The 16,791-nt window shown below is 37.0% G+C and overlaps 1 protein-coding gene across 1 annotated transcript in view; it reads right to left on the bottom strand.

Moving 5' to 3' along the window:
• Positions 1–16,244, bottom strand: part of LOC126249806 (RING finger protein 11) — a 32,386-nt gene extending 16,142 nt beyond the window's left edge. Inside the window, exons 1-3 of the mRNA XM_049951505.1 lie at positions 16,085–16,244; positions 15,839–15,989; positions 5,557–5,708 (exon numbers count right to left, since the gene is read on the bottom strand). Coding sequence (XP_049807462.1) covers positions 5,557–5,708; positions 15,839–15,952 — 266 coding nt within the window. The 5' untranslated portion in view covers positions 15,953–15,989; positions 16,085–16,244. The remainder of the gene's footprint in view (positions 1–5,556; positions 5,709–15,838; positions 15,990–16,084) is intronic.
• Between the last annotated feature and the right edge of the window lie 547 nt (positions 16,245–16,791).

The following is a 16,791-nucleotide window of genomic DNA, read 5'->3' as shown; positions in this document are numbered from 1 at the left end:
ATCTGAAGTTATCTGGATGTGTATAATTTACAATTGGTCTACGTGAAATAAGTTAATCGTTGGATGTTTTTATCAGCCACTCAGTTCCGCCATAAAAGTTACCCGATGATGCCATGAAAGTTTTACAGACAGTGATTGGACTGCTATTATTTTCTATATACATCAATGATCTGATGGACATAGTGAGGAGTAATCTGCGGCTGTTTTCTATTGATTCTGTGGAGTATGAGAAGGTGTCATAGTTGAGTGACCGTAGGAGAATACAAGATGACTTACATAAAATTTCTAGTTGGTGTGATGAATGGCACTGGTTCCAAGGATAGAAAAACTTAAGTTAATGCAGATGAATAGGAAAAACAATGTCTGTACTGTTTGAGTACAGCATTAGTAGTGTGATATTTGACACAGTCATGTTGATTAAATATCTGGTGTAACACTGCAAAGCATTATGAAATAGAATGAGCATGTAAGAACTGTAGTGGGGAAGGCAAATTGCTGACTTCACTTTATTGGGAGAATTTCAGGATTCACCTGTAAAGGCAACCACATACTGAAAACTAGTGCAACCCATTCTTGAGTACTGCTCAGGTGCTTGGGATCCCACCAGGTCAGATTAAAGGAAGACACTGAAACAATTCAGAGACAGGCTGCTGGATTTGTTAGCAGTAGGTTCAATCAATGCTCAAGTATTACAGAAATGCTTCGGGAACTCAAATGGGAATACCTGAGTCAAGGCTACATTCTTTTGGAGGAACACTATCGAGAAACATGATGTTAGGAAGAATTCTGCTAACAGGTGGTAAAACTAATGTTTATTAAAACACAGCCGGTTTTGCAGCCTAAAGCTGCATCATCAAGTGCAACACAGTTGAAAGATCATAGGCATGTCCATCACTCCTCACCAAAATTTACTTTTCAGTGAATATTGTAAATACTATGCTGAGCAGAAAGTAATAAAGAGAAGATGTGCTCCATTCATTTAGGACAAAATACTGTTAGGTGAAACTTGTGGTTACAGAGCCATGTTTTAAAATTTGCCCGCCACGGTGTGATGGCAGGACAACCTGGTGTTGGGCAAACTAAAAGTGGCCCACACGAACAACAAAAAGACACACTCTTGAGTCTCTCTCTGTCGTTTGTGAAGGGTGCTTTTACTAGCGTCACTCTTTGTTGTTTGTGTGGACTGGTTGTAATTTGTTCAACACCAGGTTACCCTGCTGTCACTGATGCAGGAAAATTTTAAAACAGGAAAATTTTAAAACATGGCTCCATAACCGTAAGCTGCACCTACAAACAGCATTTTGTCCTACATGAATGAGCACATCTTTGTTGCCCTTCAGTCTCATTTTATTGACAACATTCACCGAATAGTAAATTTTAACTAGGACCAATGTGTGTGTCTATAATCTTTTTATGTTGTTGCACTTGATGATGCAGCTTTAGGCTGCAAAACCAGACGGTGTTTTAATGAATAACAATTCTACCAGCTGTTAGTGGATTTCTTCCTAACATACCTTTCAACAGCTACAGATGTCTGAAATATAAAAAAGTTTGTGCTCTGAGAAACTTTAGAGAACTGGCATTTGAAGCTGAATGTAGAATGACCCTACTGCAACCAATGTACATTTCGCATAAGGACAACGAACATAATGCAGCTGTTAGTGGATTTCTTCCTAACATGCCTTTCAACAGCTACAGATGTCTGAAATATAAAAAAGTTTGTGCTCTGAGAAACTTTAGAGAACTGGCATTTGAAGCTGAATGTAGAATGACCCTACTGCAACCAATGTACATTTCACATAAGGACAACGAACATAATGCAAGGGATATTAGGATTCATACAAAGGCATATGGATGATCGTTTTTCCCCTCGCTCTATTTGCGAGTGGAATGGGAAAGAAAATTTTTTTATTCCAGTTGTTGATCACAATACGAATTGTTTAGACGATGACCGGTTTCAGTCCATAATGACCATCCTCAGATCTTTTTTACACTATGTCCTAAAGTGATAAGGCCATAATGGCATCTTCAAACAAAATGACTGATACCGGCACAAAGTGCCCTACATCACACACCGTACAGTTGCTTGCAAAGTATGTATGTAGATGTACATTATACGTCTCACTTTCTTTTCAGCCATTTGCCCATCACTACTTCTTAAACCAATTTTCTCCATTTTCCTTGACTGTAATACAACTCTGAACCCCACCTGCATTAACCCTGCACATACAAGATTCTTTACCCTGACACACCTTACTACATTTTGATCCAAACAATCTCCATTGTAGCCCACCAGAATACAATGACTCTGTTACTCTCAGAAAGACAGCTTTGCACTGGGCAACTCAAAGTCATATGAATCATTTCTGGGTGCATGAGTACGGTCCAACCAGAAATGAGCGGCAATCGCCTGCAGCTAACCTGACTCTGCACGTCGCATATTTTTGCTCCTGTGGAACCAGTCATCTAGGGCGAGAGGGTGGCACGAGTAGTGGGCAAGCTCGCTGTCACCTAAAATCTGCGTCCCAGGCGCAGTAGCATCCATGGAGAGGACACTCCATCCAAGTGAGAAGAACACAGATAGTAGCAGTTATCAGTCATAAACTCGCTCTAGTGGGTGTAGGAGCAGGCGCCACGGGTCGCTATTGACAATGGGAGGGGCCATCGTAGGTCTACTGGCCAGTAACTGCATGCTTCACGTTGAGCAGCCTGCAGTCGGTTAGGGACTGGCCCGGCCTGGTGTCAATTGTTCCATTGGGTGTATGGAACACTAGCACTGCTAGAAGTTTTCATCGTAATATTCGGCACCACTACTACAAAAGTAAAAAAAATAAAAAATAAAATAAAAAGTGAAGATATTTCATTTCACATAAGTACATGGAACATCCGCACTATGCTGCAAGGCTTCCTGGACACCTGTGGAAGCTCACAAGTGCTACGCAAAATGGCTGCTATCGACTTAGAGCTAGTCAGACTCAGCACTGCAGGAAACAGAAGAATGCTCAATATGGGAAAAAACTACAATTTCTTCTGGAAGGGCAACGATGTTGCTAGCCCATACAGCACGGGATCGCTTTTGCTGTCCTCAATGACTTGCTGTGTTGTACCAAAAACCCGATTGGGATCTCAGAACACATTCTCACTGCATCTCACAACAAATAGTGGACCACTGACACTGATATCTGTATATGCACCAACACGTACCTCAGCTGCAGAAGCCAAAGATCAGTTTTATGAACAACTCAGTGATGTACAAGGAGTGCACTTCGGGGACCGTCTATGCATCCTTGGCGATTTCAACACTAGTATTGGTAGTGATTTTGCCACTGGGCCTGACTGCCTAGGCAAACACAGGGTGGGCACGATTAATGAAAATAGTCTACAGTTGCTTGAATTCTGTGCAAAATATCAGTTGTGTGTCACCAATACACACTTTAAAGGCAAACTGAACCACAAGGTTTCCCGGATGCACTTCCACTCAAAACATTGGCACAATTAGATCTTGTTCTAACTAAAAGGAAAGATCTGCATTACTTTCTTCATACACATTCTTTCCTTAGTGCAGACTGTGACACGGATCATGCACTAGTAGCAACAAAAGTGCAGTCCTGAAACCTCTCCTTGAAGCTAAGCATCAGGCCACTGTCATCTGGCATAAAAACCCATGCAATTCTACATGCAGGGAGCTAAGCAAAGCAAAGACAGCTGTTCAATGCGCTAACCGTGACTATGTCAACTCCTATTGGGAGCAACTTTGCACTGGCATACAGGAGTGTTTCAATGCTGGCAACATTGGTGGTGTGTGCTCGGGCATTCAAAGAAGAGTGTACCACTCAAGGAAATAGATGAAAAAGTCACTACAGATGAAAATTGTCAATTGCACCTTTGGGTAGAACGTTACTCCAGCCTCTACTCACATCCCATCAACAGTAGTCCAAACGCAATGGATGAAATTCCTCAAATGACACCTTACCATGACTTGAATTTCATGCCTACTATGGAGGAGCTTCAAAGAACAATTACACAGCTCAAATATAGGAAGAGCCCTGGCAAAGACAACATCTGCACACAAATTGTAAAACTTAAGCCAGTTTTTCTGCTGCTTTTCAACCTCTTACTGAAATGTTGGGCTGAGGGTACCATGCTGCAAGACACTGTCACCGTGTAATCTCACTTCTGAGTATACCTGGAAAAACATTTGCCAATGTGGTGTTGGGCAGACTTCAGAAGCTTGCCGAGCGCATATACTTTTTTCACATAAGTCCAGAGTAACACAGACATGTCACACTAGAATATATTATGGTTTCTGTAATGAAGCAACAGCCATGTTGCGGTTTTGCCCTTTGGTTTCATGGTCACTGTAAACTGTTTTGTAATGACACACCATAACTTGAAATCTGAAGACTACCATCTGCCTGCTCAATACAGAATATACATGACCTTTTCTACACAGTGCTGTTCCAAAGCTACATTTCTCATTCAAAATTTAGTCTTCGTTGTACAGAAATTGGCAAGGAAGCAATGTTATCAGTTATTAAATATTGTTACACATTCTCATTGTATTCTCAGGTGTGTGTGTGTGTGTGTGTGTGTGTGTGTGTGTGTGTGTGTGTTTCTAATGAATACAATAATTCTACAACAAATAGGGGCCCATATTAATGAGAATTTGAATGGAAAACACATTTTGGAATGTCTAAAACAACTTAGTTCAGCCACATTTGCTCTTAGAATCGTTGCATATCTTCGAAGAGAGAAATCAGTAATTTGACGCATATTGAATATTTTTCAATATAGTCATATGGAATAATGTTTTGAGGTAACTCATCTTTGAGAAGGAATGTCTTCATTGCAAAAAAATGTGCTGTAACAATAATATGTGGTGCTCACCCATTATCATCTTGTAGACACATGTTTAAGGAGTTGGGCATTCTGAATACTGCTTCACAATATATTTATTCCCTCATGAAGTTTGTTGTAAATAATCCACTACAGTTCAAAAGGAACACTGATGCACTTAATTACAATACCATAAGGAAATGATATTCATTACTCCACATTAATGTTGTCTTTAGCACAAAAAGGTGTGTATAACACTGAAAAAATTAATTTTTTCACTTATCCAGTGATACAAAATGTTCGACTGACAGCAAAGTAAAATTTGAAAACAAACTGAGAAAATTTCTCCTTGACAACAACTCCAATTCCGTAGAAGAATTTCTGTTACTGTAATGCGTAAAAGGTGGTGGGTTGGAATTGCTAACACACATCTCTTTTATCTCTTTGAAATAACAAATGAATAAATAAAAAACTTATAAATGTTCAGAATGCAACTGTATGTGCAAATTAATTTGTGATATGATATCATTACACTCTATCGTGCAAAATTATCCATGGAACATACAGCAATACCTAACTAATAACTAACCAACCACACTTTTGGTTTGCATATTAACCGAATCATCAGTGCTCAATAAGCTATTGTTAATAATGATTTATTAATAAATCTTACTAAAAAATCTTAAACTGTAACAGTTTGTGACTAAAACTACAACTTACTCTCTGTTCTTTTTACAACCATCATATGTTCCAGTAGGCAAATGTTGAATTAATCCAATTCTTTTAGCAATTTTGACCTGCTCCTCTTCCGTAAGTTGGGTCACTGGCCTACTTACATTTGGAGATGGGTAATATACAGGAGTAGGCTCTTGCTATATAAAAATAGTTTTGTACATTTTAGTAAGGAAATAAAATATAAATTTACCTTAAATTAATATGCACAGTAACACAAAAGCATTTGTATGCAACAGAAATGATATTATTGTCACAAACTACAGGCACATTAGCTGAGAAATCAAATCCACATTGAGATTATTTAGCTGCAACTTCCTGGACGTCAGTTCACACCTACATGAGTCAATTACTTTGTGAATTCTTCATGTCTTCAAAGTTCAGTTATATACTACTTCCAAGGTATTAAATAATCGAACTTTTTTTTTCTTTGATTGTATAAAAAACATGATGGACATGTTGGAGCATAAAAAAGCTCCAAACATTAATTACACAACTAAAATCATATGAAAAAGATGTACTTTAAATTAAAATGACTGTTACTAGAAGTCTGTTTCCCAAGGAGCAACAAAAACAACAATGTGAAAAAGCAGGAAGTAAATACTGAAATCACAACTTATCCAAACAGAAAGATGTTCACATCCAACCTTATACAAAAAAAATAAAAAAATAAAAAAAAATAAAAAAAAATAAAAAAAAATAAAAAATAAAAAAAATAAAAAAAATAAAAAATGCAGTTTGCAGCTTTTTTTTATCTAGTCACCAATATATGGCACAGGTCATGAATAAATAACATAAGTAGAACATAACAGTTCCATTGTTAAATATAATATCTGTTTAGCTGAATAATATGGAATGAAATACTTATTCTTTACATTTTGTATTCAAATTGCTATATAAAGTATTCTTCTTCATGTTCATAGTGGAACACATCCCAAAAAAGTACGAAACAACCAGTAACACTCCTCATGAAACACAGACGCAGAAGAGGATGAACACTGATGGTTTTCACTAATAACCAAAATTGCTGATACAGAAGTTACAACAAATTATAGTGTTAGGATAAATAACACATCAGTAGTTCAGACAGACAATCTAACACAGGTTACGTCAGAACTATTGATATTGTTTCACTGCAAAATTTTAACAGTTCTTCAAATTGTGTTCTATCTTTGCAAATGTATAATTCCTCTGAAACAGCAAATGAATATGTTGTTTCAAAATTTTTGATGCATGTCACACCTATTCAGAATGTATTGGAAGGGAAATGTAACATCATAGACAACTCTCTCTACACAATTGTCTATTGAAGTTTGGGTCACTGTAAAGACAGAATCTGCTAATAAACCAATGTTATTGGTCAATGCTGCTAACACTTTTATTGGAAGGGGGGAGGGGGACAGATACAATATAATTACAACAGACCGAAAAGAACTTCACTATACATACTGTAACATATTTCCAGGATATCCAACCCATATTTAATTACCTAGCTAAATAATCACTACAAGAAATCCTATACAGTAAATGTAGCACATTTATTATTTACAGGCAGGAGAACAGTGCAACATATTGGCTTAGAAAGTGTTTTGACCTATTTATACTGTCGACTGGAGTAAGTAACTGCTGTTGCTGCAGTTGTTCTTTTGTTCCCAATGAATGGAACTCTGACAACCTAATTTAACAATTATTTTCATAATGGATCTTGCTACAAATTAAAGGCACACTAGAAGGAAGGTAAATGAAATGATACTCAGCGAGGACACAAAGTTGTCAGTATCAACTAAACACTTAAACAAATAAAAAATAAAACTGGACTCGTGGCTAGATGAACAGAACACACAGGTAAAATATAACACTGAATCAGCAATGTAAAAAAAGTGAGAATGTATAAAATACAAAGTTTCTTTAAGAAGACAATGAAAATAATAATAAAAAATGGTTTCATAGACACAAATTTGAAATAATGGATCCAAAAGATGGCACATACAAGGTGAGAGGTTGGAGGGGGGTGTTTAACATGATGTGAAAGAATAACTAAATGTCATGCATGTCATTACACCATAACACTATGAAAAGGTTAACAGCTGTAACAGCACAGATTACAAACAGCCATGTAGATTATGCAAATTTGTGACAAAAAAATAAATTTATCCCTAATACATCTCAACAGACTGTGTAAGATGGACAAGGAATGTAAACCAAACACAAAATTTGAGAATTGAGGACTGTGGTTTTAAAACGGATTTTTTTTTTTTTAATTGTGTGGAAATACAATGCCAAGCAAATATGTATTCAGCTGCACATAACTTTGTGCTGAATAGCAGTTCTACAGTTACGGGTAGTCAATGAGGTCTACAATCATTTGCAATAAATACGGTAAGATCCTATTCAGACATATGCACTGTACATGTTGTCATGCCAATCTTCATGAAGCACACCAATAACGCATTATACAAACAAGAAAATGTAAACAGTATACATTTTTCAGCTCATACCAATGAAAAAAGTAAAAATCATGAACAGTGGATCTGCTAATCAAAATAGATTCAATTACTAGTGCCATAAGAAAAATTGGTGACAATGGGGGTACAGAAATTATACTGTTAACATCTTGCATATTTCCATTTACTTATGTCCTCTGGGATAATATTTGGGGAGGGGTGTTTCATCCTCTGTGAAAGAAGTATTCCTGTCCAAATGACAATAAATGAAATAACATGTAGGCTTTCAAATGCGAACTACTTAAATTTGTTAAATGAGTTTGGAATGCCAAAGGCCTCTTGGACATCAAGCCTCAGAGTTTATATTTTTCTGGTCTTCATTTTCTTAATTCTAAATGCACTTACCATTCAGTAACAAATCTCTTCAAATATTTTGTTTCCCATGCTAAGCTACTGGCTTTGTGATATTTTTGCTCGCTATTTTTAACAATTTTTCTTATTCCTTTTCACAATCCTCTTTTGTTCTTAATGTTCACTTTCCACCACTGTTTCTTCTTACACTGAGGTGACAAAAATCATTGGATACCTCATAACATCATGTCAGACCACATTTTGCCCAGCATAGTGCAGCAACTCGACATGACATGTACCCACCAAGTCGTCGAAAGTCACCAGCAGAAATAGTAAGCCATGCTGCCTCTATAGCCATCCATAATTGCGAAAGTGTTGCCAGTGCAGAATGTTGTGTATGAACTGACCACTTGATTATGTCCCATAAATGTTTGATGGGATTCAAGTCGGGCGGTCTGAGTGACAAATCATTAGCTTGAACTGTCCAGAATGTTCTTCAAACCAATAAAGAGCAATTGCAATCTGGTGACATGGTGCACTGTCATCCATAAAAAATTCATTGTTGTTTGGGAACATGAAGACTTTGAATGGCTGCAAATGGTCTCCAAGTAGCTGGACATAAGCATTTCCAGCCAATGATCGGTTCAGCTGGACCAGAGGACTCAGTCCATTCCATGTAAACACAGCCCACACCAGCCACTACCAGATTGCACAGTGCCTTGTTGACGACTTGGGTCCATGGCTATATGAAGTCTGCACCACACACTAATCCTACCATCAATGCTGACCACCTGAAATTAGGATGCATCATACCAGGCCACAGTTTTCCAATAACCTAGAATCATTAGCTCAGGAAGAGTGCTACAAGTAATGCATACTGTTAGCAAAGGCACTTGCACTGCTCATCTTCTGCTGCAGCCAAATAATGTCAAATTTCACTGCTGTCCGAATGGATACTTTCATCATATGTCCCACATTGATTTCTGTGCTTGTTCATTAGCTCTGACAACTCTGCACAAATGCTGGTGCTCTCTGTCATTAAGTGAAGACTGTCGGACAATGTGCTGCCAGTGGTGAGAGGTAATGCCTGAAATCTGGTACTCTTGGCACACTCTTGACAATGTGGATCTCAGAATATTGAATTCCCTAATGATTTCCGAAATTAAATATCCCACACGTCTAGCTCCAACTACCATTCTGGATTCAGAGTCTGTTAATTCCCATTTTGTGCCATAATCCTGTTGGAAACGTTTCCACATGAATGACTTGAGCACATATGACAGCTCTGCCAATGCACTACCCTTTTATACCTTGTGTATGCTATACTACTACCATCTGTGTACGTGCATATCGCTATCCGATGACTTTGTCACCTCAGTGTATATCCCATACCCACTGTCTGATTCAGATCTATGGGCACATTTCTATTAGCATTATGTTCGTATCATTATTAGTTCTGCTCCCTTGTAGATGATGATGTATCACACCTGTTCTTGCTATTTCCTGATAAACTTGTTTGGGGAACTTTTCAGAGTCACAAGGCAGGTCAAGAAACTGGAGTAGTGCTATTCACCACATTGGTTAACATTACTCAATTTTCCCACAAAAAAGAAAGTGGGTTGAAAGAAAGAAGAGAAGAGTAAACTGTATACTCATCTGTGCTGCTTAAGTTACTACTGTGTATACATTTTACATTTTTGTCCTAAGCCATTCTTTTTAAGAAGCTTCTCTGAATTAATGTTTCAAAGAGCTCTTTTTCAATGTGGCAAGCATATTGTATAAAACTTTATTGTGCTTTCAACAGTATATGTAAGTATGGAAGAAGTGGGAACTCCATGATACATAATAACCAACCAGGTTTATGAATATTGCTGCAATTGACAATAGGACTGCTACTCCAATAAACTTCAATTGAATAAATGCAATGTGGTGTTTCTTGGAGGTGCTTTCTACAAGTTCAATTTATGCTGTTATTTGTGAAAGAAAAATATCTAGTATAAATGTTATGTGCCTGGAAATTTGGCATCTACACATGTCATAATATTTTCAGAGTTCCACTTGCTGAATTATGAAGTGGGAACTGAGTTCTCCAGCTTGTAATTAATTCTTGACAGACCTTAACTTATATTGCACAGTTTTCTTCCATCACTGTCTAATCTTTGCTTTTGTCCCTTCTTTATTTCATTTCTTTTATTTTACTTCTAGATTATCTTTCTCCCATTATTTTTCATTGTTCATTCATTCATTTATTTCTTAGTTTCTTTCCTACTGCATCCTCCTCTGTGTTAAAGCAGCCTGCTTGATTTGCCTTTTCTGTCCTGATAGCTGCTAGACAACAAAACTGTTTTCTCATCAAACTTGTTTTACTAACATCTCAATATTTCATTTGTCTACTTTTGATTTGTGTTCTTTGACTTCTCTGCTTGTGTATGTAACATGTTCCCTTGCAACAGGGCTGGAACTATTACCTGAATACTTCACGTTTCTCCCTCTTCCCAAGAGGGAAGAAAAGTGATGAGTAACTTACTATATATATTTGTTTCTCCTATGAATAATAGTTTCATGTTCACAGTGCACAAAAACTAGTCATATGGCATGGGAAATAGTCAAACTGAAACACTGGATCTTCAGCGGCTCTTAACTCCCCTTCAGAATCTATACTGAAATATAGGTCCCAAAAAATGTGAAAAATGAAATCACAAAATACGACACAGTCACAATAAGATATTGCAGTACTTCAGGGAATATTTATTTCATTATAAAATCTGTCACAGAGCACAAATGTTTATCAATCAGTTTATTAATTTCGGTCAATGACCTAAAAATAAGCATATAGATAAAGCTGAGTAGATGCAATAGACTACAAGTATTGTGTCATTACATATACAGGGTGGCCAGAAACAGCTTGTAAGCGCATTGCACAGTAGGCTGCGCTGAGCAATAATTTTTGAGAAAAAATTCTGTGTGTTGCACCTTTCCCAAGTTAATTAGCATTTAAGTTAGCCAATCAGACCATTGTGTGCTCAATTTCAAACAGCCCGCCACAGAAGGTGTCACCAGTCACAATCTTCGTTTTGTTTCCTAAAACCTAACAACACAGCAACACAAAAATTGGACATGGGCTGTCTTGTGCACTATCATCTATGCTGACACTAATTGCAGTGCAATGTATAACATTTTTTCCTTAACAACTATTTCTACCCTGCAACGCCACTACACTCTCTGCTGACCACCCAGTATTGATGGTGCAGTCATACTCACACAAGCTTCATCATAATGTTACAATTTTGAGTACCATGAATGCTATTGTAATGTAGATGCTCACACTTTCAACAGGTAAGTTGCAATGTTGTTCACAGTACTCAAAATTGTAACTTTATGATGAAGCATGTATGGCTAATTATCATGACTGTACCATCTATATATGTAATGACATGATGTGTCTAGTATACTTCATCTATTCAGCTACCTTTGTATGCTTACTTTTTGGCCATCAACAGACTGAAATTAATAAAATAGTTGATATATGTTTGTTGTCTGTGACTGGATATATATTAAAATAAAAATGAAACCAGGTGTTGGAGAAAGTGGTAGCATAAAAATATATGATATTCACTGAAAACCTTCCTCTGCTACATTTGTGTTAAATATATTGTCTCCTGGAAATGGTATTATTTTCTTCATCTTGTCTTTTCACTTTACTGTTCTCTTTGTTGGCATCACTTGCACACATTTTCCTCATTTGTTCTGCTAGCGAGATGATTCACTGACATTACTTGCATGCTCCATCAATCATACCTCACTTTTATGTAAAAGATGCCATTTATTTTAAATATAATACATTTTCTCAGTGAAATAAAGCTACATGTTACCCATGTACTCACTGACTCTTGTTATATTTACATTACTCTTAATGTAAATTTCACTGGCAGTATTTTACTACAGGACATTTTACTTTACACTTCATCTAATACACCATTAGTGACAGTACTGGCTGGCCAAATGGTTATCACATTTTTCTTTTGGCCTTTTAAGTCTGCTTTTAAACCAGAGCCACTCTTTTTGTCTGACATAATGCCTTAAAGGTCATTGCAAGGCTGAGTGAAACTTGTTCCAATTCTACAGCCAATGCTTTCACAATTGTAAGCATCTATCAAAGAACATCAAATTATCAAACAACTCCCTGATGAACGTAAGCAGGTTATAGCAGTACATCACTGTTTATTCATTATACACAGATTTATTTTAAAGTGCTGTCTTAAGAGCGAGTACATAAACAAAATTTCATTGACTGATAAGATGACACTACTAAATTTTCACTGTTTTCATCTATTCACAGTCTATATTTTGATTGAACAGAGATGAAATCCTGTACGTAGAGTTTAACGCATGCCACCTTTCTCATATGCATGTAATGAGTTATGTACAAAATTGTTAATAAAAAGTATTTTCATTGTATGACCACGGCAACTCTTGTATCATAGTGAGATGATCCTTAGATGAATAAAAACAAATAAATGAACAGGTGTTTTATTAGTTTCTTATGTGCCAGTGCAATAGTGTGTCAAATATGCACAGCTTATAAGTACTGTAAATGATATGACCCTCATTGAAATTTCTGATTCTTATAAATCTGTGGCACAATTTGATTAAAAGAAGGGATTAGTTATAGGACACATTCTGAGACACCAAGGTATCAGCAATTTAGTATTGGAGGGAAGTGTGGGGGGGTAAAAATTGTAGAGTGAGACCAAGGGATGAACACAGCAGGCAGGATCAGATTGATGTAGGTTGCAGCAGTTACTTAGAGATAAAGAGGCTTGCACAGGATAGAGTAGCATGGACAGCTGCATCAAAACACTCTCTGGACTGAAGGCAATAACAACAACAACAACAAGAAGCAATTACTTCCTAACATATGCCAAACATCCCAACTTCATAAGGCAAATTATCCAAGTTTCTGGGTGGTCCAATACTGAACTACCTGTGATAGCAGCAGCAGTAGCAACACAGTTGAAGGACTGTACAACCTTTAGCATTTCCCCCCACAAAAAAAAGTAGGCTAACACCACCAAGTGACTCCGACAGCAGTCTCAGCAAGTACAAACTGTTTGAATAGCCTCAGTATCCTACAGCAAACAAGAAAAGACTCTGACAGCTAAAGCAGTTTTTGTACTAAAGGCACTTCTGGAAGGAAGTGATATATCAAACCACATTACAAACATACAAAGAACTATGGTAATAGATAATGTCAAACACTTCAGTTTTACATAGAGTAAAGAAATAATCCAGGCAGGGATCGTACACTGATACAGTTGCAAATACTGTAAACAATACATTCCTCACTAAGTAATAAATAAGATTAGAAACCACTCTTTTTTTCCCCTTAAGCTTGGCTGGCAATTTTTATAGATCATCAGAACAGAAAGCTCATGAGGATGATGCTTGGTTTGTGGGGCACTCAACTGCATGGTTATCAGCGCGTGTACAAATTCCCAACCATTGATCAGTCCAATCTCGCCACTTTCAGTCATCTCGAGGCAGGTGAAACAAAAAAGGAAGACAATGGTTCAACAGTCCATCAATGACAAGATAATTAGAGATGAGCAAAAGCTCTGCTGACTAAGGAAAGGAACATGAATCAACCATGTCCTTTACAAAGGAATCATCCGCACACACTTTCCCTAAGCAACTTAGGGGAATCATGAAATACCTAAAAATAGATGGATAGACAGGGAATTGAATGCCATTTCTCCAGAATGATATGCCAGTGTTTTTACCAGTGTAACATCTTGCTTCCTAAGATTGAAAAGGATACTACTAAAAGACAGGAAACAAGATAGTGAGTGATAGTGAAGTAACATTACAGGATGTATATTAAAGTCTCTGAGAAAAATAGGGGGCAAGAAATCATCTAGCAATTCTCTACAAATGTGAAACATCAATGTGTACCTTATTCCCTCCAAGTTTTCCATGGCATTCAACCTGTAATGTAGTTTTTGTTAACTGCAAGCTCATAATTTTCTCAAAGCAATTATAAATATAGGGTTTATCATCTCTTACCACTACTGCCTGAAAGTCTCTGAATTTCTTATGCACTGGAGAGACCACATATTGCAGTAGGCCCTACTATGTTAATGTAAAATAATTTCTCAAAATCAAAACACAACAACACTGTCATTGACAAGAAAGCTTGGTTTGAAAATGGTACTGCTTTCCCAAGTAGGCACCAGTTCTTGCAACTAGTAACAGGAGAGTGCTTGGCGTGATAGAGAAGAGCACGTTAAAGTTTAACGTGGGTACTGAACAACACTGTTATTCAGAATTTTTCCATAAATACTTGATAATGTAAGAAAAAAAATGTTGGAGAAATAGGGCTTAACACTTCAACATTTAGACACCTGAGCGGGACTTTCTGACTTTCAAAACCAAGTAATCCAGCCCAAAATGTGTGTCAAGATATACTTCATATTAGGCTAAAGTTGAAGAGACAGTGTATCCTTTGATACTGGTAGATGCAATCCGGACAGTCTGACTGGCATGAGGAAAACATTATTTGTGTCAGCAGTATCATGTAATCAGTATATTTTAAAGTACTCTGAAAGTCATACTTAATTTTAATTAACTAATGCAGTTACTTTGTTAATGGTTAAATGGTACATATAAATATGGTTTCTCTATCAGCTTAACACAGAATCCAACCTATGGCTATCCTATGGTCTATTTTAATCTATGCTCTATGTTGAAGATCTATGTTCCAATATACAACTTAAAGTAGTTTATTGTACACGCATTCTACATAAAAAAATGTGGATAAATGAATTAGTTTCTACTTTGAAAGTGACATGACAACCGACAAATCAGACTGTTACAGCTTTTTGTATGTTTCACAACATTTATCCACTGTGGTAAAATTTTGTTATAAATAGTGCAACCTATCAGAAGTAACAAACGTCCGCGATAAAATCTTATTGTGTCGCATAGAAAAACATTTAACTGAAAGCAGGTCTATCCTTAACTGTACAAATCAAGAAATCAGCAACAATCTTAAAATTTTGCAACAGTTTATTCTTGCACTTTTCCATCTTGTCATGATTACGGAGGCAGACCAGGTCGGTGGAAAATTTTGGATCTATTAACTACACCTCATCAGATGAGATTCCGAAAAATTTTTGCAGATGCTGTAGCCAAAACCATGGATGAATTCCAATCGGTTTGGCACCCCCAGTGAGCATTACCGCACGTCGTCATAAATTCGCAAGTACAAATTAAAAAATATATGGACAGGTTTCTGCTATTGTAGACTTTTCTACCAAAACACCTAATCCAGAAAAAAGAAAACGAGACATTAAAAACGATGTCAAAGAAGGAAAAAGGACGAAACAATAAGAACAAAACAGTTTATACTTGACACAGGCTGAAAGGAGACCATTAATCATATACACAAATATGCAAATTACTTCGCAGCTACGCACCTGGTACGGAGGTGGTGGACCAAGTTGATCTGACGAAGTTGAATCCCTGTTTGTTTCCGATCCCCTTAAAAGCGAAATGTCGTCTGCAGTTGTTCCTTTGAGACAGTTTCCCATGTTCACTAATTTATTTATATCACATCGGCTAACGATTCTGCCAACAAAAAATATGTATCACTTTCTACCTGCTAGTATGAGTTGTCAAATCGTCTCAGTTCATAACAAAGGAAACTCCGAAAGAACAAGTACCTAACGGGAAATTTTAAAATTGTGATGGAATCAATTACGATCACACATGCTTTTTTTCAATTTTGAGAATCACGGCCAAATGATTCCTCTGGAAAAGGAATTTACCAAAACAATCCGCGGCCGTGTCATTCTAAACAAAACTTGAAAAAACAACTGCATTTTAAGCCAAAGATGCTACTAGCCCAATAGTCGCGTAATATGGATTCCAAAGTAACAATGCTACGAAACCATGCTTATGTGGTAACCATAAAAACTACATGGCGACGTTTTGTTCGTGTAAAACCATCCATAATTTTCTGCTTTGTGTAATACGCGATGTGGTGCCGAATTTATGTAACCCATCACAGCTCATACGGTCGTTTACTATGGTTCACCATCTGATTTGGCATATGCCCCGTCGGTCCATAGAAATCCGATTTACATATGAGGGAACGGAATGGAGCGTCACGTCAAAATATTCCACAAAGTATTTCAAAAGGCAGTATTTACACAGGCTACTAACAGCATGGAACGGGACATCGTCGTCAAGGTTTTTCGGGAAGGAAGTTTTGCATGCTGACTTTGGTGAGTGGAACGGGTCGTCGTCTGCTACCATCATAAGTTAACCTATTTTCACCGCGCACATTCATTTATGTAAAGGATTTTGTGCTTCTGCGTCTCCTTAGTCTTAATTTTATTAATTTGCTTTCTTTTGTGACAAATTGCAC

This window comes from Schistocerca nitens, chromosome 3, assembly GCF_023898315.1.
Source record: "Schistocerca nitens isolate TAMUIC-IGC-003100 chromosome 3, iqSchNite1.1, whole genome shotgun sequence".
In the NCBI taxonomy this organism is placed as follows: domain Eukaryota; kingdom Metazoa; phylum Arthropoda; class Insecta; order Orthoptera; family Acrididae; genus Schistocerca; species Schistocerca nitens.
Note: the sequence above shows the minus strand (reverse complement) of the source record. Positions and strands in the feature narration are given on the sequence as shown.